Source organism: Eschrichtius robustus, chromosome 14, assembly GCF_028021215.1.
Source record: "Eschrichtius robustus isolate mEscRob2 chromosome 14, mEscRob2.pri, whole genome shotgun sequence".
In the NCBI taxonomy this organism is placed as follows: domain Eukaryota; kingdom Metazoa; phylum Chordata; class Mammalia; order Artiodactyla; family Eschrichtiidae; genus Eschrichtius; species Eschrichtius robustus.
The window spans coordinates 28,011,824-28,034,384 of record NC_090837.1 but is presented as its reverse complement, the minus strand read 5'-3'; the positions used below and the strand labels follow the sequence as shown (position 1 = coordinate 28,034,384).

At 64.0% G+C, this 22,561-nt stretch overlaps 1 protein-coding gene across 6 annotated transcripts in view; it reads left to right on the top strand.

Moving 5' to 3' along the window:
- The window catches only part of ARVCF (ARVCF delta catenin family member), a 36,118-nt gene that overhangs the window by 8,930 nt on the left and 4,627 nt on the right, over positions 1-22,561 (top strand). For 2 of the 6 annotated variants that reach the window (XM_068563128.1, XM_068563125.1), the window contains exons 1-9: positions 7,656-7,782; positions 7,884-8,111; positions 16,366-16,524; positions 16,633-17,153; positions 18,096-18,595; positions 19,150-19,333; positions 20,128-20,245; positions 20,604-20,775; positions 22,305-22,376. In XM_068563128.1, coding sequence (XP_068419229.1) covers positions 7,902-8,111; positions 16,366-16,524; positions 16,633-17,153; positions 18,096-18,595; positions 19,150-19,333; positions 20,128-20,245; positions 20,604-20,775; positions 22,305-22,376 — 1,936 coding nt within the window. In that variant the 5' untranslated portion in view covers positions 7,656-7,782; positions 7,884-7,901. Of the gene's footprint in view, positions 1-7,655; positions 7,799-7,883; positions 8,112-11,396; positions 11,511-16,365; positions 16,525-16,632; positions 17,154-18,095; positions 18,596-19,149; positions 19,334-20,127; positions 20,246-20,603; positions 20,776-22,304; positions 22,377-22,561 lie in introns of those variants that run through there. The other 4 variants (XM_068563130.1, XM_068563129.1, XM_068563126.1 and 1 more) reach the window with 3 other exon arrangements.

Here is a 22,561-nt window from a genome sequence, read left to right as displayed (position 1 = left end):
CTGCTCAGCTTCTTTCTGGGTGGAAAGCTCAGACCCCAACCCGACCCTGACAACCCTGCTGGAGGCCTCTGTTGGGGGTGGCTCCTGGCCATTTGTGGGGTCCCTCGGGGACCTCCTGTGCCAGGGGAGTTTGTTCCCAGGGTCCATTTTCCACCACTCCTGTCTTCCCTCTTGACAGCTTTGTGTCCTTTTCTGCCCATTTGGCAGGTCTGCCTTGGGTTTGCATCCTGCGGCCTGGGGACAGCGTCCCGGCTGCTGTTTAGCTTCCGCCATGTTTTTCTTCAAATCCCCACAGGATCCTCATCACCCACGATCGGTCCTTCTCCTTATAGTTTGTTCCCAGCTCATCAGTTCAAGGCCATCTTTAACCTTTTGAGGGCACATCAGCTGTTCCCTGATGTTTGTGCTGGTAAACGGCAGCTCTCCTGGGTCCCCGGGGGGCAGCAGGGTCTGCCTTGGGCCGTGGGGGCTGGAGCAGGTCTGTGCAGCCTCGGTGTTTCTGTCCAGGGTCCTGGCCCGGCCATGCTCCCCACTACTGTCACAGAGACACTTCAGTGTGGACTGAGGCTGGGCACCTGCAGGCTGTGGAGCCAGGGCAGGCCCGGCCTCACAGGTCTTGGTGGGGGCAGCCTTGCCAGGTGTTCAGGACAGGAATGCAGTCTGCCCAGAACGCTGACCCCCAGGAGCCTGAGTCCTACCTCCCCCAGCACAAGGACCTGTCAGGAGTGTCAGGTCACCTACCATCCATTTTCCGGGGCAGGCGAGGCCCCACAGGGCAGCCTGGGTGGCTCTGGGTGTGTGTGTGCATGACTTCGTGGGTGGCCGCACGCGTGAGCCTGCGGGTGGGTTTAAGGAGTTCCCCAAATTGTCAGCATGCCAGCTGCAGTGTTCTGCGCCCTGGCGGGGGCAGGACACACAGACAGGTCCGGTTCCCAGCAGGCTCTCATGGTATGTGGTGTGTGTGGGGGGGTGGGGAGCCAGGCAGGGACACTGTGGGGCCCAGAGTCTGCACTGGGTGGGGGCGGGGTGAAGCCCCCTGCCCAATTCCACTGGGTCATCATTTGCATATAAAAGGCAGGACTTTGCTGTCTGATGGAGGCTGGTGGTGTCTGGAGCTGTTGCCATGGGCACTCCCAGGCTTCAGGAGCACTGAATTGGTTCCCAGGCAGGCGAGGGGGTCTGGAGCAGAGAGACTGGCGTCCAGCTCAGCTTCTGGGAGAGAATGGGAGTTCCCAGGGGCCCCTGGAGGAGCCAGTGCTGGCTGGAGGCCACACAGAACCCTGGGCAAGGGCAGACCAGAGGGGACCTGGCTCTTTGATGCTGTGCTCAGGAGCAAGGATGGAGCCTCCCTCCACAGGGCGTGCTCTGGTCTCTTGCCTACACTCCCCTTTGATCCATCCAGGGCCAGGTGGCCACAGCTGCCCTGCCTCTACCCTTGGCAGCTGGAGGGTCTTCCTGACACCTGTCACCCCCTGGGCTGTGGGTACTGTGCCTGCAGGGCCTGGAGTCTCCCTGCTGGACCCCGGTGTTGTTCCTGATGAGGGAACAGGGAACCAGTTTCTCACTCTCACACTTCCCAGGGAACCTCCTTCTGGAAGCTGAGCCCCAGGCCCCATCTCCCTGGATGGCGAAGTCCCAGGCTGGGCTCTGTGGGGAGGTGGACCTGGTATTGCTGACGATGGCCTGTGCAGGCCCGTCCCAGTGCCCAGAAGTGTCAGCAGCTTGCAGGAATGCTGGCAGGGAAACAGGCGGGCGGGGTGTGGGGGCATGAGACGAGGCCTCCGCGGGGTGCAGGGGCATCTCATTTGCTGACCATGAGGGGCACTGCCATGTCAGGGTTGGCCCCTTGGCAGCCCCCCACCCCCGGGCCCTGCGTGGATCTGCCCACAAAGGGGCAGATCTCTCCTGGGGCCAGCTCTGCCTCGTGCTGCCACCCGGGGGCTGTGATCCCCAGGCTGGGGGCTTAGTTAGCAAAGCTGCAGTGGGTCACATTGAGGTCACTTGGGGAGGGCTGCCCGGCAGGGCGCCCAGCATGTGGGGGCACTGCGAAGTGCCTGGTCAGCAGTGGCCAGGGTGGCATGGGCCCACAGACTGGGACGGGGAGGGGCTCCATGGCTGGGATGAGCCTCCCTGACTGCGGGGCCAGGGCACAGATAGGGCAACACTCTGGGGTGGGGACGGGGAGCTCTGCGCTCGGTCCCTGTCACTGTGCCCTGGACCCACATTGCCCTCGGGGTCCCATCTCCCAACCCCTGGAGTGAGCCCGGCCACAGCGAGGTTCCCTCTTGCCCAAACCTGTCCTGAGGTCCTGGCTGCAGCAAGGCTACCCCAGGCCACCCAGCTGTGCTGGCTGTGTTCCCCCAGGGCAGGCAGGCGAAGATGGGGTCCCTGCAGCAGGGCAAGGCAGGCCAGGATCATGAGTAGGGCAGGCCCGGATACATGGGCAGCCCCTCAGCAGGCATGATGCCAGGCCGCGCCATCTGACCCGCTTGCCCCCCGAGGGCTCCCTGTGCCTGGTTCCCACCCAGTCCTGAGTCTGCTTTCCCGTCTGGCAGGGAGTTTCCCCACTGCCAGTGCCTCTTCCACTTATCCAGGGAGAGCATGTTTCTTGTCAAATGGTGGAAAGGCCGTGGGAAGTTCTCAGGCCCCCACAGAGAGCCTCTCCTGGGGCCCTGGGGCTCATCCCAGAGACCCTTCCATGGGCAGCTGGGCAGGTGGTGCCGGGGTGGGTGTCTCAGCCCCTAACCACCAGGCTCTCCTGCTCCATCTTTCTTGGCTCCGCAGCCTTGGTGGGGGCTGGGCTGAGGGGCCATGCCTTGCCCCCCAGAGACTTACTGGCCACAGGCTCCCAGGGGCTGAACCCCCACCACCCCTCAAAGGGGCTTTGTGCCACCACAAAGCGGCTCTGTCCCTCTCAGAGAAGCTTGGGCGTTGCCATGGTGACAGAGGGGGCCTGGGAAGAAGGGGTCCAGCGTCTTGAGGGAGAAAGGATGTTCCAGGCGGAGGGCCCTGGTGCACACAGGCCACCGGCCCTCAGCCTGACCGGACAGCTGCCCCACCTGTGCCTTCGCGGGGGGGGTGGTCCTCGGGGTCTCATGGACCCCTTGGCCCCTGGGTAGGAGCTGGGCTCCCAGGCCCTGGTGCCAGTTGGATCTGTTGGGTTTGGTCCCAGCGTGGCTGTGAGCCTCAGGCTCCGCCTCAGGAATGCCTTGGCCCCTGTGCCCACCCCAGAGCACGGTGGGGTGGGGCTCTGAGCCTGGGCCCTCAGAACTGCCCCCTCGCTGCTCTGCTCTCCCTGAGATGGAATGGGGGGTTGGGGGAGCCACCTCCCAGAGGGACCCTAGGGGGAGGTATGGAGGCAACAGGCCAGCCCACCCCGCACAGTGGGGCACCTTGGCGTTCCCCAGCGTTATGCCTGGGCTCCCCTCTTATGGCCAGGCTGGAGTGGGTAGGCTGCTGGTGCAGGCAGAGAGACCACCAGCCCCAGCCCTCCCTGCCCTGCCCTTGGGGTGCCCCTGGGCTGGCTGCTGCTGTAGAGACCGTGGAGGAGATGGGTCCTCGCTGCCCAGACCCCCCGCTTGGAGCCTGTCAGGCATCGCCCTCGGGCTGCGACTGCAGCTGGAATCTGGGTCAGGTGCAGGAGGGGCAGCCTGGGATTGGGGGACTGCTGTCCATTGCCATCCCACGAGTCCACCCAGAGAGGCAGGGAACCCAGAGACTTAGAGCAAGTGTCTGTGACCTGCCCCGGCAGGAATCTCAGACCGAGACCCTTTGGGGGCCTCTGGTGCGGGCTCCCTGTGGCTCAATTCCCCCACTGAGGAGGGGCAGCAGCTGGATGCTCACCTACACCTGGCCCACTCTCCTGCCAGGGCGAGGCCTCCTCTGCCGTGTCCAGCCTGCAGTTACCTGGCCATTCCCCAGCCCTGGCCCTGGGCCGGGCCCCAGGCCCTTAGCTCCCAAGACCTCGGGCTCCGTGGGCCCCCAGAAGTGTCCCTGCCTTGACCTGGCTCCGAGCCTCCTGCATCAGCCTCCCCATAGCCCCTGGTCCTCCTGGACCACCAGTCCAGCGGCCCCTGCCCTGGGGCTGACCAGTGCTGCCAGGGACCTGGCTCTCCCTTAGCCCAGGGCGCCTCATCAGTGCAGGGCAAGAGCCCCTTGGGAAGAACCGCCCAGACCCTTCCCCCTGCACAGAGTAGTTGTACTCTATGTGGTCAGTGGGTGCTGCTGGGTGTCCACAGGGACAGTTTGGGGGCAGGAGGAGGTCACTGAGGGGCCATCTCTGTCCACCTCCCACCCCCATGGTGTCGGGTCCAGGTGGCGATAGGGTCACCTCCTCTGCTAGGGAAATCCAATTTCCAGGCTGAATTCAGTTACAGTTCTCCCAGCTCCCTGAAAACCTAGCTGCTTCCCTCAGGTGGCGGGTGGCAACGCCCGCCTGAGCCCCTGGGGAGAGTTCCCTGGCCTCACACTTGCCTGGCCTGCTGGGGTGGGGGAGGGGCACCTGCTTTCCCATCTCTTACTTGCCGTCTTGCGAAGGCAGTAGCTCCTAGAACGTGGGTACGTGCAGAACTTTGGACCTGCTGCAACCTGCGGGCCAGGAGCCCTCCACCCAGAGCACCGCTGCGGCCGACACGCCCTCTTTCCATTGCGTGTGTGTATGTGTGTGTGTGCGTGCACGCGTGACCATTTCCACACTCATCCTTCGCACCTCATTTCTGGGCCACACGCCTTGTTGATGACCTTTTCCCACCTCGAGTTGGGGTTTGGTTTTCCTACTGACTTATATAGGCACTGTATAGATGAAGGATATCACTTTTCTACCGGATGTTGTGATCCCAATATGTTGACAGTATTTTCGTTTTCTTTGTCGTTTTCTCCTACTTCCCATATCATGGAAAATTGCAAACACAACAGTGGAGAGTAGTGTGACGTGTACCCACGTGCCCGCGCATCTTCCGCGGCAGTGGAGCCGTGTCTACATGTACAGTCCCACTTGTCTGTCTGAAACGCTCGCTACACTTGAAAAACAGAAGCCACAACCACAGCACGTGGCACTCTTTCTGGATGTTTAGAAATGTTTCATTCTCACAAAGGCGAGCTGGTCCTTTTTCCTTGGCAGTTCCTTCCACTGCTTTGAGGTCAAGAACGGACTCTTCCCATCCAAGCCCCCCCCAACCCTGCGACCCCTGCATTACACCAACTACGGGTGACCCTCTGGTCCTGGCCGTGGCACAGTGCCCGTCCTCGTGGGCTTGGCCAGAAGCTGTCCCCGCGGCTGTGGGCACCATCCAACCACAGCAGGGGCGGTAGGGTAAAGATGGGCACTTGAAAGGCCTGGCCAGTGCTGGGAGCATGGGGGGGACACCGTGCCCTCCCAGGTGGGTGGCCTTCAGTACCCCTGCTGCCTACTTTCCTCCCCATCAAGTGGGTGGGGCCAGGGGCGTGGAAGGAGGCTCCACCCATAGCCAGTCCCCTCCCTCCCCTTGTGAAGGTTGGGGCAGTGGGCAGTGTGCCAACAAATGGCCAGCGAAGGGTCAGCACTGGAGCCCAGGCCTCCCGCCAGCCTGACCCGTAGGAAATTCCTCTAATTCCTCAACCCAGATTGGACTCCGTCCCCATAATTTGATTTCTGGAGCAGGGTTTGGCTGGGCTCCTGAGGAGGAGGAGCGGCTGGTTTAGCAGGAAGACGCCGAGTGTGGGCATGGTTTCGGGGGAGGGTGGGCATCTCCCCAGTTCCTTCGTGTGCCTGCACCCTCATGGGGGAGCGAGCGCTGGCCACAGTGGCACCCCAGCGGGCTTGGGGGCCCCTTCCCAAGAGTGTTTCTCAGCCTCACCCTTGCTCACCCATTCATCCACCCAACTACCCGTCCACTCATTCCTCCTGCCCGCCTCCCGTTCTCCCCCAACCCTGCTGCCTCCGTACCCACCCACCCTCCCATGCAGCCCCCTCCCGGCAGCATCCACATGTCCCCTCACTGTTCATCTGTGTCCCTTTCCACCCGGTCTCCTGCCCTTCCATCCTTCCATCCACCCACCTGGGGCCACTCCTGGGGTGCCTAGGCCTGGACACGGGCCCCAGGACAGGCAGCCTGTGTCTGCATGGCACATTCGTCCCTGTCCTCTTCCTAAATCCACCCCATGGGTGACGGGCAAGCGTGGTGAGGAGTGGCCTCCACCGAGGACTCAGGAAGCTGGTGGCTTGGTCTGGGCAGGGGCGGGAGGGGCCTGCCCGGCAGGCAGTGCGGGGCCCTCGAGGGGAACAGAGGCTGGGAAGGTGTTGGCCAGGGAGGAGAGCGAGGGTCACTGAGGTCCTGCATATGGCACTTCCCTGGCGGCCCCCAGGCCTCCCGGGACAGCAGAGGAAGCAAGTCTGGAGCCGACCTCTACCCAGGATCAGCTGGGTAAAGCATCTTTGAAATCTCATGGTCCATCTTAAAAATTCATGCATATTTTGCCTTCCATGTTATCACGTGGGTCCGCAGCCGGCCCACCACCCCCGTGCTGACCACCACCTCTCCCAGCAGGAATTCAATTTGTTGCTGTTTCATTTGTGTGACAGGTGCTGGGGAAGTGGAGCCCAGCCCTGGACCCACGCTGGTCTCTTCCCTCGATGGGCCTTGGTTTCCCCAGCTGTCGCGGGCTTTGGGGGAGTCTCTGTGCTGTCCTTTCACCTTGAAGTGCACCCGCGCCCCTGGCCCAGCTGGCACTGGAGTGGCCGAGCCCAGCGCTGACCCTTCCTCTCCAGGGCTTTGTCCTTGCAGCCGGTTCCCCAGGGGCCCATGAGCAGCAGAGCTGACCCTTGAGGGGTGCTGCCAGCCATGCCCAGGCCCCACGTTGGTATGGCCTTGGCGGGCTGGCCTGGGTCAGGCTTTGTGCTGCACATGGAGCCCCCGCGTGGCCTGCGCCCCACCCGCTGCCGTGCGCCTGGGTCTGAGCACACATACTTCTGCTGCTCTTTGCCCACAAAAAGCAAACATGCTGGTCAGCCAGGGAGCAAGTGGTAAGGAAAAGCGCTGGCTCTGGCTTGTCTTTGCAGCTGCCAAGCCCCCACTGCCCCCACCTACTCCCCGGGGGCCCACAGGGGCAGCGCTGGGATGGGGCCCGGGCAGGCCTGACTCTCTCCACACGCTGGGCCTCAGGCGCCCAGGCCCCTGCCCTCAGCCTCTTTCAGGGTCGGGCGTCAGGCACATGGGCCACTTCTGGACACGGAATCTCAGCCAGGCTGTATGCACGGGGTAGACACCGGCCTTGCTCCCAGCCAGCGTGGCTGGGAGTGGAGGTGGGACCGCTGGTCTGCAGGCCCGCGTCATCCCCGCACCAGCCTAGGTGGCCAGGCACCCAGCGGCTGTGGAGCAACTTCTCACTCTGTGCCCACTAGTACGCCGGCTCTGCCATGTGAGCTGTGTGGCTACAGACAAGTCCCCCACCCTCTTTGGGCCCCAGCGTCCACCTCAGTGAGATGGGCCTGTGCTGGTGCCATGAGGGTGGGGTGAACTGGCATGTGCTTTGGACAGCAGACTGCCTGGGAGGTCTCAGAGCTGGTCACACCAGCTCTTTCTTTAATTCCCTTCCCTCCCCTTCCCTTCCCTCCCCAGCAGGCTCTGGGCCGCCCATGGTCCAAGGTTCTGCTGGGCCTGGCAGGAAGCAGGGAGCCCAGGTCACAGGCCCACACACCACAGGGAGGGAGCCGGCTGCTTCCGGCCAGCCTTGGATTAATGGCTTTTAATTTAGAATTTAATCAATGTGGCTTCTCTCCAGAGAGCTGGATGCTGTGGTCTGGGAGTGAGTCATGTGATCTGTGAGTGGGGTGGGCAGGGGGCCCACGACGGCCTCTCCAGGCCCCCGCCCTGGCCCCACCCTGACTTGCTCTGCTTTGCCTGCAGTCAGCCAGCGTCCTGGTCATGGAGGACTGCAACATGCACTCGGCTGCCAGCATCCTGGCCTCAGTGAAGGAGCAGGAGGCCCGCTTCGAGCGGCTGACACGGGCATTGGAGCAGGAACGGCGCCATGTTGCCCTGCAGCTGGAGCGTGCCCAGCAGCCTGGCATGGGCAGCAGTGGCGTGGGCAGTGGGCAGCCCTTGTCGATGGCCTGGCAACAACTTGTCCTGCAGGTAACAGCCCAGGGACTCAGGAAGGGTGAAAATGGCCAAGTGGGGAAAAAATCAAGGGGCCTAGGTGGACCACAAGCCAGCATGCAGTGGCTTATTGCAAGACCTGGGGCCTCTGGGGAGGGAAAGAAAGTGGGATTCCAACCCCCTTGGGTATGCAGGGCATCATGTGACTAATGGGCAGGACACAGCCCGACCCTCAGAACAGCACTTTCCACTTGTGTGAGCCCTCAAGGCCCAGGCAGCTGGGCAGGGTCTGTTCTGGGCGGCTCAGCAGTCAGCCTGGTGACACTGAGGGTTTTGCTTCCATGGAGTCTCCCTGCCTTCGTTGCCTGCATCAGTCAGTGGGTCAGCCCCAGGGGAGGCTTGAGCAGGGCTGAGGCTCTGCCTGCAGCCCAGCAGGTGACTGGCCATTGCCCCTGCTCAGCCCCAGGAGATGTAGAGCCCGGTCTGCTCTTGGCCAGGCCCTGAGGACTCTGAAGTTGGGACGTACAGTCAGGTCAGGAGGCCTCGTGGGGTCCTCCCGACACGAGCTGTGCCCCAGTACCGAACCTTCAGATGGGGCAATAGCGCCTGGCTCCCGGGGTGCTGGTGGGTGGGGAGGGAACGCCACACCTGGAGTTTGCTGTGATTGTTGCAGTTCCTGTGATTGACTGAGATGCAGGGCAGGGAACGGGCAGAGCTCCAGGGAGCCAGACGGGCTGCTGGCTGCAGGGGCCCGGCACATATGTGCTGGCGGCTTGGGGCAGCCTGGACCTCTGTGGCTGGAGAGGAAGGGAGGGGGTTACGGGTCTTGGTGGAGACTGGCCCAGTGCGCTAGTCTCACCTAGCCTGGGCGTTTGGGGCTCAGAAGCAGTGGTCTGTGTCAGGCTGGGAGACCTGGCCAGTGACTGCCCCCAAGCCTTGATGTCCTCATCTACCAGTGGGTGATCCATACGCATGGTCCAGCATGGTCCACAGTCAGAGCTGAAGACACATCTTCAGTGGGCCCAGACACACAGGGTAGCTGTCTTTCCAAGCCAGCTGGTGCTGAGGTGGCCGCACAGCCAGTTCATGGGAGGCTGGAACTGAGGCCAGGTGGGTCTAGGTATGAGGGCCACCCCTGTGGCCCCCTGGACCCCAGGCACTCCAAAGGGTGAGGCCTGCATCCCCAAATTTGGGGAGCAGAACAGCCCACTGGGCCACACAGGGACAGTGGCAGCCCATGACCCCAAGGCCACTCTTTAGGCTCCAGGCCCTCTTTCCAGCCCTCCCAGGCCGGAAAGGGCTCTGGCCTCCAGCCCAGAGGGTGCTGCTGAGGGTCAACGCCCCTGTGGGAAGACATTCCCATAGCCTGGAGCTGCCCTGGCCTCCTGAGGGCTGCAGCCTGATGATCAGGCCACCACCCTCCCCACCCACTACCCCTCCCCACCCAAGGCCCTCCAGGCCTGCCCTTGGTTTTCTCTCTTGGGAGGAGATGGTTTCTCAGGCTGAGATCAGAGAGTGTGTGTTCCCAGGGCTGTGGCTGGACTAGCAGGGCTGATGGGGAGGCAGCCACATCCAGCGGGCCAGGCCTGGCAGCCTCCATGCCAAACCTGCTTCACAGACCCATCTCAGCTGGAGGTGCCTAGTGACCCACCTGTGAGCCACGGCTGCCTGGACCTGGTCCTCAGTGTCAGAGCCCGGATCTGTGCAGCTTGGAGGCTGGTGGCAAGGCAGGTAGCTGGGGCTGGGGAGTTGAAAGTCTGGGGGTGCTGCTCCACAGTGCTGGCTGCCTGCCCTTCATCCTCCAGCAGAAAGGGTCGCCTCCTCCAGACACCTGGAGCAGGCTGGCTGGAGCAGGACTGGCCCTCACCCAATGTGTGTGTGTATGAGGGGGGGACACCTTTAGGGACCTGGCCAGCTTTGGGCTGGGCCAAGAGGGGGATGAGGCTAGGGCAGTAACAGATGGTGAAATTTGAGAGAAGACAGAAATGACTCACATGTAAGCATCCAGGCCAAGTTCCCTCAGGGCAGTGGTACAGTCTTCTGCTCCTGCCCCAGGTAGCTCCACGGATGGACGTTACAGGGGGGCCAGTGGTAAGGATAACTTAAGGGAAACTGAGACTCAGAGGGACATACAGTGGACACCCAGAGTGCTTGAGCATGCTGGTTGCATGGCCTGTGTGCATGGAGTGTCCTAGAAGAGGAGTGGGGTCTGGGGAGAAGCAGGTGGGAAGCAGAAAGCCAAGGCTAAGGCCCCCTCTCTTGCCCAGCCCGCTGAACCTTTGTGGGCCGGCCCAGCTCTGTTCAACCCAGAGCATAGGTCTCTTGTTTTTGGTGTGAGAGCCGTTGGCTTGCCTTTGTGGGGTATGACCCGAGAGGGCCCCAGCCCAGACCCTTCCCCGTGTCTACGCTTCCCTTTGGCCAAGCCAGACCCACAGGGTGGCTGCACCTCCATGCCAGGCTGCTGGGGGTGGGGAGTGCACCATAGTAGGAGAAGCTCTGATTAACCGCCCCCTCTAGCCACCACTTCCCAGTAGGTCAAAGACATGGAAGGGAGAGGATCTGAGGCCAGCTGGGCCCTGCGAGCTTTCGCCCAGGGTCACCCAAGAGTTGTGCTCCCTCCCCTCCCTTTGATCTGCTCTGACACCTCTCAGAGGATGGGGGACCCCTGGGCCTCTGTGACTTGATGGGGAGAACCCAAGACAAAGTGGGTCAGTGCAGGCTCGGGTTGAGCTCTGTGGGGACGCTTACTGGGGAGGTGCTGGAGGGTGGGCAAGGGCCTGGAGCCAGATCTAGGAAACCTGAGCGACATCGCCGTCAATACTGTCTTACAGGCCGCCATTTCACAGCTAGGGGAAACTGAGTCGCAGCCGGGATGGGCAGCTTGTGCCAGGAGGGTGGTCTTGCAGGATGCCTTAGCCGCACTGGCTCCTGCACTGCCAGAACTGTTTCCTCAACTGCAGGGGTAGGGCTGTGGGGTCTTTTACTGGGGGTAAACCGAGACCTGGGAAGGAGGACTCCGCGGGAAAATGCTACCCCCGCGGTGCGGGGGTGGGGAAGGGGAGCCCTGACTGGCCTGACCGCGAGGGCAGAGGGCGACCCCGGCCCAAGGCTGCAGGCAAGCCCCGCTCCGCGCCGGTCGGGGCGGGACTTCGCCCCGCCCAATTGGCCGCCCACCGCCCCGCCCGGGTGAGACCCCAACCGATTGGCTGCTATCCACCCCGCCCCAGCTTGGCCCCGCCCGATTGGCTGCTCGCCTCACCGTCCCGCCCCTCCCGGTTGGCCGCTGGCCGCGCCTAGCCAGGTCGGCTCCGCGGGGAGCGAGTCCGCCTAGCCCGAGCCGAGCGGCCGAGGCCCCGCAGCCGAACCCAGTCCAGCCGCCGCCACTGCCGGCTCGCGCCCCCCGCGCCCGGCCCGATGCCGGCCGAACTCAGACAGGTTGGAGGGAACTTGGTCCCGGGCGGGGGCACTGTCCCGGGGGCCGGTGGCGGAGGGCGGGGCGCCGGCCCTCCGGGAGGACCCGCTTTTGTTCGTGGAGCCGCCGGCCGGAGGCGGCTATTGTCTGCGGCCCCGGGCCGGGGCCGGGCGGGGCGGCGGAGTGAGCGCGCCGCCGGGGGTGCGGGGAGCGGGTGGAGGGGTGGGAGCGGGCGCACCCGGGCCAGCGCCCGGGACAGGTGCCTGGGACGGGGTGGTGGGCAGGGCCTTCCCGAGCAGCCCCTCTGCGCAGGTGGGAGGCCGAGTCTAGAGAGGGCGGCGCGACTAGGCCTCCCCCAAATTCACAGGGCCCCGGCTCTGGGGGCCGCGCAGGAGTTTCGGAGCTTTAATGCAAGCAGGATCTGCCGCGGCAGCGCACGTGGAGAGAGGGCTGGGGGATGGCCCTGCCCACGTGCGGAGGCGGAGGGGGGCTTCCTCCCAGCACCAGCATGGGGGAAGGCTCGCGGGCAGCCCGCACTCTTGCTCAGAGGGGCGGGGTCCCCTAACAGGCGGGGAAACTGAGGCAGAGTGGAGGAGCAAGAGGTAGGTCTCCTACACACCTGCCCACCTGGACAGCTATGTGCCTGCCTGCCCCAGAGATGGAGAGGCCAGTTCAGGGGAGCTGGGGGAATGTGGGGCCACTGTGTGCCTGATGGGTGTGGGCTGGGCTTGGGAAAGCTGGGGTGGGTGATGGCCCACCCTGCCATCGCCCACAAGCTTGCTCCCCCAGTCTGCTGGGCACCCACTGTCCCTTTGCCTCTTGGCCACTCAGCCTGGGCCTGCGCCCTTGCAGGTGGACTGCTGCTGTGGAGGGGGGAGCTCCCGGTCAGCCAGGGCTGGGTTCGCCACTGTGGGCACCAAGGGAGAGAACGTCTGTAGTGGCCAAGGACTTGCTCCCTGGTGGGAGATGCTTGCCTGGCTTGGCTTGGACTCCATCCAGGATGGCCACTCTGGGTCGGGGGCTGGTATTCCTCCACCCCTCGGTTCATTCATCCAGCAGCAGCCATCTCGTGCTCTCTGAGAGCCTGGATGGGGTTGTGGGAGCCAGGGGTGGGATCCCACCTTAATCTATCCCTTGCGTGTGCTGGTGGGGCTGTGGACAGGGTGGGGCAACCACCCCACATCCTGTTCTTCGTGATCCAGACCATGGGTGCTCATCTCTCAAGGGCAGGCATTGCAGGTGGATCCGTGCCTCTGGGACCCCAGTCCAGCTCCCCACCAGTGGTGACTTGGCTTGTTTCCTCTGTCTCCTCCTTCCGCCATTCCCACATGCGCCCCCAGAGGCTGCTGTGGGCTTTTGCCCAGGGGTGGCCCCTCTGTGTCTTGTCTCACGTCTCATTTTTCTGTGCCTCACACACCTTAGATCTGGTCACAAAGTCAGGACTGGCACTATCCCACCTGTCCTGTGGCCTGGACACCCCGGGTCCTTCCTGTTTTCATACAAGGAAGCTGAGCCCAGGTGTGTGACGGGGCCACAGCCCTCCAGCTCTGGGCCTCTGGAGACCCTCTTGAGAGCAGTGGTTGGGTCCACCTTTCTGGGATACTGGTCACTCCCGCCCCTGCTTGGAGTCCTGGGCTAAGCCCCTCCCACAAGTTCACAGGAGCTCATGGGAAACTCCAGAAGTGGACAACAGTCCCTTGCTGGGCCAGGTCCAGGGCCCCTGGACCAAGTGGACCATGGATGGGAGGACCATGGGACAGATTTCGGCCCTGGGGAGAGGTGATGGGAGGCTGGACAGTCATCCCAGCGAGAGAGGCAAGGATGGTGCCAGGGCAGAGGGAGGGTGAGGCAGTTGACAGGACTTGGCGGGATTTGGGGTGTGGGGGAGGCTGCAGGTGTTGTTCATGTCTAGGGTATGAGGGAAATCTGGGGCTGCAGGGCTGGGGTTTCCTGAGGTGGGCCTGCCTGGGTAGGTGGCCATGGGACATGGGGCCCTAGAGCAGGGCCTTGAGGCCAGATGAGGATCCAGGCAGCCTGGTCAGCAGCCTCTGTTGAGAGCTGACTGTGTCCTGGTCAGTCAGTCTGTGACCCCATGTTTCACCCCAAAGACGTTTCGGAGGCCCAAGCCAGGGGTCGACCTTGGGGTCCTTCTACCCTAGGCCTCGGATCCCCCACCTGCCAGTTCTGAGACTCCCATGGTAGACGCTGGGTGGGTGGTTGAGGAAGTCTGGACACGCAGGTAGAAGGCAGGAGGGGATGTCGGTGCTGGGTGCTGTTGGGAGAGCCTGCGAACTGACGTGCCTGGGCCTGGAAGCCGGGATGGGTGCTCGTGCACATGTGTGTCCAGGTCCCTTTCTGCATGTGTGTGCCCAGGCGTGTGTAACGGGGGCCGGGCCTCCCCGTGATCACCGGCTGACTCACGCTCCCGCCTCCCTGCCCACCGGGGTGAAGTCATCACCATTTTTAGCTCCCTGAGGTCATTTGCCAGTCAGGGCTCTTGGGGCCTTGGGATCCCGCTGCCGGGCTGCCCGGGCTGGGTGTTGGTGGCTGATGCTGCAGGGTTGCCAGGCCTTGTTGGGCCCCTGGCTCTCCTGGATCCCCATCCCCTCTTTCCCCCAATTTTGCATTGTGTCTGCAGGCTGGAGTGAGAAGCAGCAGCCAGGCCCCCCTGGCACTGAGGTCCAAGATGTGCACCCCCTGTGCCACCCTCCAGCAGCCCAAGCCTGGCCAGGGGATAGGGGCTCTTCTCGGAGAGGGTTAAATGTATGCAAATGTATGCATACCTACTAAGGGGCCCATACTCCTGGCAGTGTCCTGGACAACCTGGTCCCCTCTTGTCAGTCCTGCTCCCTGCACTCCCTGTGCTTTGTAGCCATGGGGCCTTGCTGCTCCTCCCCTTCCCTGGCTGAGCAGAGAGCTCACTGCCAGCCACACTTTTGCTCCCACAGTTGCCAAGTGCAGATGGGGCGGCCGAGGCCCCAGCAGGGACATGCTGTCCCTGAACCTCTGCTCCAGAACCGCCCCAGCTCCCCAGTGCCCTCAGAGAAGAGCCAGGCCACCCTGCCCAGCTGCACACCAGCGTGTCCCCACCCCAGGCCTCAGTTTACTTCTCTTTCCCAAGGAACAGCGTCCCTCTTTCCTGGCCAGGTCCCCAACAGGCATACTACTTGCATTCTAGGACTGAGAAGGTGGCAGCCAAGGCTGTCGCCCCAGAGGGGTGACATGTGGCTGAAAGGCCTTCCCTGTGGATGCCTGAAATCCCACGTTAGCAGTTTGTGCAGTTCTGGGTAGTCCTTTCCTCTCTGTCAGGCCTCAGTTTCTCTTTTTCATAAAATCACATATTGTCCTCTGAGGCCCTGCTTCTGGGGGAGGGGGCACATTCTGTGACCTCTTCCTCTGTCACCAGAGCCTGAGGGATGCTCCTAGCAGGTTGGTGCAGGCTTCTCCCTGGACCCCTGAAGAGGCTGCAGGGGCCCAGAACCTCAACACTGTGTTCATTTGGGGGGACATGCATTCCTTTAGGACAGGACCCCAACCTGGGGAGACTTCACACCCGAGGCCCTCGGGAGGCAGGCCCCGAGGGCAGCCCTGGGCACCTTGCCTTGCCTGCTCCTGGGCCCGGGGACATGAGGCTGGCCCTGGGAGCCTTGCCTTGCATGTTCCAGGTCCCAGGGACGGAAGCAGAGCAGGGCTCTGGCGCCAGGCAGATGCGGGTTGAGCTGCTGGCCTTTCCTGGGGCCCAGGCGGGGACCCATCCCGCAAAGCACGGGCCTGGGCCCTGGAGCAGGACCTGTCCTCCTGCTGACCCGGCCCTGGCTGCCCGGGAATGTGCTCCCCCACGCCCGCCCACTGCGGCTTGGGTTTCAGCTCCTACCCGTCCTGGCCAGATGCTGATCCTGGGATGTTGGCATGGTGGGTGGTCAGAGGCCTGGGGTCCCCGTGCCACTCAGCATAGCAGGGGTCCAGCCCAGCTGTGCTGTGGGCTGGCCTGTCCTCTCTGAGCCTCAGTTTCCCCACTGGTGAGTCTGGTCAGTAGGCCTGTGGGCTTTAGAAGAGCCTCTCTCCAGCACCATCTTGCCTGCGGGGATGTTGGCAAGCGAGGCTGAGAGCTGAGGTCCAAGGCTGGGGAGGCCCGGGGGTGTGTGGGCAGGGGACACCAGGGTTCCCATCAAGGATCAGCTGGGCCCCCATTGGCCTGAATCCACCCTCTCTGGGCTCTGATATGACACCCAGGGCCTCAGTGAGGGGCACCAGCCACTGGCCCCAGTGAGGTAGGGCCAGGCCCTGCACAGTCAGCACCCCAAGAGTATCCAGGCCGGAAGGGGCGAGGGTATTTTGGTGCTCTGAGTGCGCAGGGCATTCTGGGAGTTGGGTATTTCTGTCCTGCGAGGGCGTCTAGCTGGCCTTGGGGATGGCGGGAGCCTGGGTGTGGCCACAGGGAGTCAGTGAACAATGCTGAAATTGCCACCCTCTGCACTCAGGGTTTCTGGGGTGGGCAGGGAGGAGGCACAGGAAAGAGCCATCCTTTAGGGAGGGCCCAGCCAGGGTGATGATGAGTGACGTCAGGAGAGCATCCTGCGGGTGCTTGGGCCTCCAGGAGCTGTGGCAGCTGGGCTTACAGCTCAGACAGGGCTGCCCAAGACTGCGCCGCTGGGCCCAGGGCCTTATCCACTAGATCAGCCTGAGGAGGCCCTGGGATGGGGACCAGCCCCTCGGCTTTCAGAGGCAAGAATGTGCTGCTGTCCTCACCAGCCAGGGCTGAGACAGGCCCTGGGGCAGGGGAAGAAGGCCCTCCTGGCGTCCAGGCCAGCACGAGCGTCCTTGCCCCAGGGCTGCAGAGCACGGGGTCCTCCCACCAACACCTGCCCCCTCGCCCAGGAGCAGAGCCCGGGCAGCCAGGCCTCTCTGGCCATGATGCCGGAGGCGCCTGAGGTGCTGGAGGAGACGGTGACGGTGGAGGAGGACCCTGGCACCCCCACCTCCCATGTGTCCATCATCACGTCAGAAGATGGCACCACTCGTCGCACTGAGACCAAGGTACACCTCGCCCCGGCCTCCTGCGGGCCACCCATTATTCAGGTGGAGGGCTGAGGCCACCCTGGCCTCTCAGGCTGCCAGCCCACAGGCTGCCCCCTCACCCACCAGGTCACCAAGACAGTCAAGACAGTGACCACTCGAACAGTGCGCCAGGTTCCCGTGGGCCCCGATGGCCTCCCCCTGCTGGATGGCGGCCACCCACTGGGCCCCTTCACCGACGGCCCGCTGGACCGACACTTCCTGCTGCGCGGGGGTGGCCTGGCGGCCACGCTCTCCCGCACCTGCCTTGGCAGCGGGGGCAGCTTTCCTGATGAGCCCCGCGACATCCCCAGCTATGGCAGCCTGTCCCGCGGACTGGGTGTGCGGCCCCCGCGTGGAGGCCCCCTGGGCCCAGGCCCCGGTGATGGCTGCTTCACGCTGCCCAGCCGCCGGGAGGCCTTCCCCGCAGGCCCTGAGCCTGGGCCGCCAGCCGGCCGCTCCCAGCCCGAGCGGTTCCAGGCAGAGCCGTATGGCTTGGAGGACGACACTCGCAGCCTGGCTGCTGAGGACGAGGGGGGCCCGGAGCTGGAGCCTGACTGTGGCACAGCCGCGCGGAGGAGGCCAGACTGTGGGCGGGGCCTGCGCACCAGGTGAGCCCCCATGCGCTCTCACTGCCTCCGGGAAGCCTGCCTTCCACTCCTTGCAGAGTACCACAAGGGTAGTCTCGCTGCGGGGCTGTGTTAGTAACGCACACATTAGTTTGAATTGGCCTTGGCTCTTCTCGGGGACAGCGGCAAGGGCGGGCTCTGGGCTGTGGGGTTGCACTGGGCACCCTCCCTGCGGGTCTGGAGCAAGAGAAGCTGGTGACGCGCCCATGCCTGCTGCCCCTGCTCCAGCCAGATGGCCCGGAAGACACAAGCCCAAGGGGCCCAGGGCATTTTTCTGAGCTTGGGCCCCAGCCCCTCCCCCATGCACAGGAGCACCCAGAACCCAGGCCCTCGGTCCTTCCCTTCCCGCTGCAGCCTTTGGTTCTGTCTCCCCTGCCCTCAGCTTCTCTGTCTGTCAGGTGGGAACATGACCACTGCCTGGGTCTGGATTATGCTGTGTGACCACAGGCAAGACACTCGCCCACCCCCAGTCCCAATCCCTCACCTAGGAAGTGGGTTTGACATCTTGTGCCCTGGAGAACTGGTGGCCTGAGGCCCCTCAGATGGTCCTACCAGGCTGGCTGTGTGCAAGGGGTGCACTAGCCAGACATGGCCTCATGGGGAGGTGGGACCCCAGTCACAGACAGATGTTTCGTAGAAATACGTTTAGCTGGGAGTCAGGGAAACTGCCTGGTGATGGGAGTGAGTGAGCTCCCATCTGGCAGGGATACAAATTCTGATGACATTGGCTGCGGTTTGGCTCTATCACTGGCTGTGAGTTAGTTCTTGCTGGGTCGGGTATGACCCTCAGCACCGACGATGCTCTAGGCCCAGCCCTAACCCATGGGTTCGTGGTCCCCCGGTGAATGTGTGATGGGGCCGCTTGGGGACAGGGCCAGCCAGCAGCCGCGAGAGGACGGTCACGCACCGTGCTCGCCTGCACAGGGCCTACGAGGACGTAGCGGACGATGGCGGTGAGCTGATGGAGGAGCGGCCCCCCTTCCCGGCCACGGCGGCGCCTCTGGCCCAGCCGGAACATGGCAGCCTGGGCAGCCTGGACCGGGCAGTGCGGCGCTCGCCCTCGGTGGACAGTGCCCGCAAGGAGCCGCGCTGGCGGGACCCCGAGCTGCCCGAGGTGCTGGCCATGCTGCGGCACCCCGTGGACCCCGTGAAGGCCAACGCAGCCGCCTACCTGCAGCACCTGTGCTTCGAGAACGAGGGTGTCAAGCGCCGCGTGCGGCAGCTGCGGGGGCTGCCGCTGCTTGTGGCCCTACTGGACCACCCGCGGGCGGAGGTGCGGCGCCGGGCCTGTGGGGCACTGCGGAACCTCTCGTATGGCCGGGATGCTGACAACAAGGCCGCCATCCGGGACTGTGGCGGTGTGCCTGCCCTGGTGCGCCTCCTTCGGGCCGCCCGGGACAGCGAGGTCCGTGAGCTCGTCACAGGTGAGGCGCCCGGCCGCCTGCGTCGCGGTTCAGTCGGGAGTCAGGCTCAGGCACTGTGTCAGGTCTCTACCTCTGGACTCAGCCGCCACAGGTAGGGCTGGCGCTGGCCCCCTCCCCGCCAGCTCCCATGTCCCCACCGTGACTACTATGGGTCCTGCCTCTCTGGTCCCCCCCAGCAGGGCAGTAGTGGGGACCGTGGCTGGTCAGGGTCATGTGATGACCCCCTCTCGGCGTGGCCCCAGGAGCATAGTCCTACCTGCCTGGGTGGCTGGGAAGGGGTGGGGAAAAGAAGGCACATGCCAGCTCCAGGCTCCCTGCCAGCCCCTCCTATGTGTCCTGGCCTCTAGGGGGCTCCTTCCCCCCCTGGGGAGCCCCCTTTCGGTGTGGTGTGTGCATCTCACCCACACCAGAGCAGCACCCAGGGCCTCTTGTGGCTTTTGTCACTCCTGTCTTCTGGTGTGAGCTGGGGCCCAAAGAGGGCAGGGTGGGTCCTGAGCTGGTCCTGTGGGGACAGTGCCTGTGGTCAGCACTGGCGGGTTGATGGCGCCCTACAGGCACACTCTGGAACCTGTCGTCCTACGAACCCCTGAAGATGGTCATCATTGACCACGGCCTGCAGACGCTGACCCACGAGGTCATTGTGCCGCACTCGGGCTGGGAGCCAGAGCCCAACGAGGACTCCAAGCCACGGGACGCTGAGTGGACGACTGTCTTCAAGAACACATCAGGCTGCTTGAGGTGTGGGTGGGGCCAGGCTCAGGTGCCCCTCAAAGCCTCCCGGGGCTGTTCCCAACCAAGGAGGCAGGAGCCAGGCACCAGAGCCTGCATGCACACCTGGGGACAGCTGTCCTAAGAATAGCCACGTCCCTGTGTCCTAGATAACGTGGAAGACAGCTAGCCACCCAGGCCTCGGCGTCACAGCCAGGTCACAGTTCCTGCCCGAGTCCCGAGAATGTGCCTGATGGGGCTGTACTCACCCCCACAGGCAGCCTCTGGATGTCTGCCACCCTCCCATGTACCCCTGCTCCATCCCTGCCCAGCTTCGACCCATCCCTGTGACGCCCAGGGAGGGGGAGCTAGGACCCTCCTCTCCAGTCTGCCTCAGAGGCCTCATCCCACCTCCTTGTGACCCCTGCCCTCCCCCCACCACCCTTGGAGGCCCTGCAGAGACCCCACAGGCAGTCCTGCGTTCCCTCGGTCCTGCCTGTCCATCAGGATATCCCCCCATGACCCTCTGGGGTCCTTACCTCAGCACAAGGTGGAGCCTTGAGCTGCACAGATGCAGGCCTCTGGATCCACTTCTGTCCCTTTGCAGTTCAGCTGGGAGTCAGGGGAGCCCCCCACCCCACACAGATGCCAGGCCAGGGCCCCCTCCTGGGGTCCCAGCAGTCAGGCCATTGCTGCTTCACCTTCACTGCTAACCTCTTGTCATCTGCTAGCAGCCCTTACAGCGTGGCACAGAGCATGTCTGCAGATAAGATGAGACCCCGGAGCTGGAGCTGGGGTCACAGGGCTTGCTCTTGGCCACACAGGAATGTGAGCTCAGATGGTGCAGAGGCCCGGCGGCGACTCCGTGAGTGTGAGGGGCTGGTGGACGCACTCCTGCACGCCCTGCAGTCGGCCGTGGGCAGGAAGGACACGGACAACAAGGTAGGCGGGGAGGCCCTGGCAGGCCCCAGGCAGGGTCAGTCTCGCAGCCTCGCAGCCTCCCATGAAGGGTCGGGGAATGGAGCAGGAGCCCTGGACTGTCCAGGCGGCACAGGGGACGGGTGTGTGGTGCGGGACAGCAGGTGTGCCCTGAAGCCCTGGACCAGGTCCCGCGTGTGGTAGGTGCTCCCCCCTCCTTCCTCAGGCCCTCCCTGGGTTTCGCCCGAGTGGGCCCCTAACCCAGGCCTCCCCATCCTGCACCCGGTCCCTTCTGCGCTGACGAGCTGTGGCATCTTCCCTGGGGAGGGGGCGGTCAGTGTCCCGTGCCCCCCAGCGGTACCCTAGCCCCCTCTCCCTGCAGTCGGTGGAGAACTGCGTGTGCATCGTGCGGAACCTCTCCTACCACGTGCACAAGGAGGTGCCGGGGGCCGACAGGTACCAGGAGGCCGAGCCCAGGCCCCCGGGCAGTGCCATGGGCGCCCAGCGCCGGAGGAGGGAGGATGCCGGCTGCTTTGGTGGCAAGAAGGCCAAAGGTGTGTGGGTGGGACTGGGGTACTGCGTTAGGACCCCCAGCCCTGCCAAGCCGAAGGCCCTCCGCACCCACAGGGGACACGTTCAGGGAGCCAAGGAGGGTGCCCAGGACCACCTGTGCAGTGGTCCCCCCTGGTGCCCGGACCCAGGCCCTCAGCTCCAGGAAGGGCCTGGGGGCCCAAGTTTGGAAGTGCCGAGGACAGCGCTGCCTCCTGGCATTGGCAGGGCACCCGAGGATCCTGAGGACCCCAGGGGGCAGCACCCCACCTGCCTCACGCCGTCCCTACCTCGGGTGCAGCTGCCAGGGGTCTGTACACTGCCTTCACCTGCCCCACTGCGTTGGCCTTTTCTGATCCCCGTCCCACTTGTGGGCACTCAGCCCCAAAAGTAATCGGGGTGAGAGTCCCCGTCCCCCTACCCTACACTTCCTGGGAGGGAATGGGGGTGCTTCCCGCTCAGGCTCCTCTCCTCTCTCCTGTGCTTCCTCCGGCTGCCCAGAAGAGTGGTTCCATGAAGGTAAGTCCCTGTTTGTCCTGCCGTGCAGGCCTGGCGGGTGCAGTGGGCACCAGGGACCCCTCCCCTCCCCCATTGCTCAGGCAGCCATCTCCATGACAACTGCAAGACCTTTCATCCTTGGGAAGGCCCCATCCCTGTCCCTTCTCCAGGCAGCCATCTCCATGGCAACTGTGTGGACATGACAACTGCAGGAATGTCAGCCTGGGGCTGGTTGGGAGGCCGAGGGGCTGTCCCTCTGTAACCTCAGAGCCGAGGGTGGATAGGGCCTGGGCATGTCCATTCCCAGGGGCACTGGGGAGCAGAGTTTGCTCCTCCGATGGGATGGGCCAGGTGTGGCTCAGATGGAGGGACCATGCAAATGCCCCAGGAGGCTGGGTAGGGCAGGCCCCTGATCGTCTGAACTCAGCTCTGCCTTCCAAGAATGGGAATGTTCCTCATCTGAGCGGGAGGACGGCCGGGAGGTGGTGAGCTGGCTCTCACGGAGGTGTGCAGGCCGAGGCTGACGGGTGTTAGGTGGGGCTGCTGCAGGGGCCTGCGGGTTGGGGGGTCTCCTGGCCAGCAGAGCCCAGGGCCGGGTCCTGGCCCCAGACAGGGGCAAGTTTCCCCATGAGTGGGACTCTTGGCTTCAGCCTTGCCTCACTGTGCAGCCAGGCAAGTCCTGTCCCTGCCAGCCCTCGGCTTCCCTGTCTGCACCTCCCTGCCCCTGCCTGGGCTCCTGGGCCCCTCAATTCACACACATGGTGGGCCCAAGGATCCCATCGGAAGGATCTGCAGTGCAGCTCCCAGCATCCAATGGAGGATGAGTCCTGGCAGCTCAGGCAGGGCTCGGACCTCCCTAGGCCTAACTGCCACCACTGCCCTTTGGGCAGAGCTGCCTGCCTGGACTCAGAACGGTGCTCTGTTCCCAGGCCTCTTGGTGCCCAGTCTTGGATGTGGGGGTGCTGTCCCCACCCCTCCTGACACAAACCTGCACCCTGCAGGGTCCACCTCACCTCCCACTGCCCTTCTGTTCCAGGGAAGAGGGATGGTGAGATGGACCGGAACTTTGACACTCTGGACCTACCCAAGCGGACTGAGGCTGCCAAAGGTGAGCAGTGGGAGGTGGAATCCAGGCCCAGGCCTGTCCAGGAGTTAAGCTTTGTACCACCAAACAGGCTGAAGGGGCTTGGGGATCCCATGGGGAAACTGAGGCCCACAGGTGTGGGGTTCCCCGGAGGACTGTGTAGTCCCTGGGCACCTGCTCAGGGCTCAGAATCAGGGTCTGTGCCACAG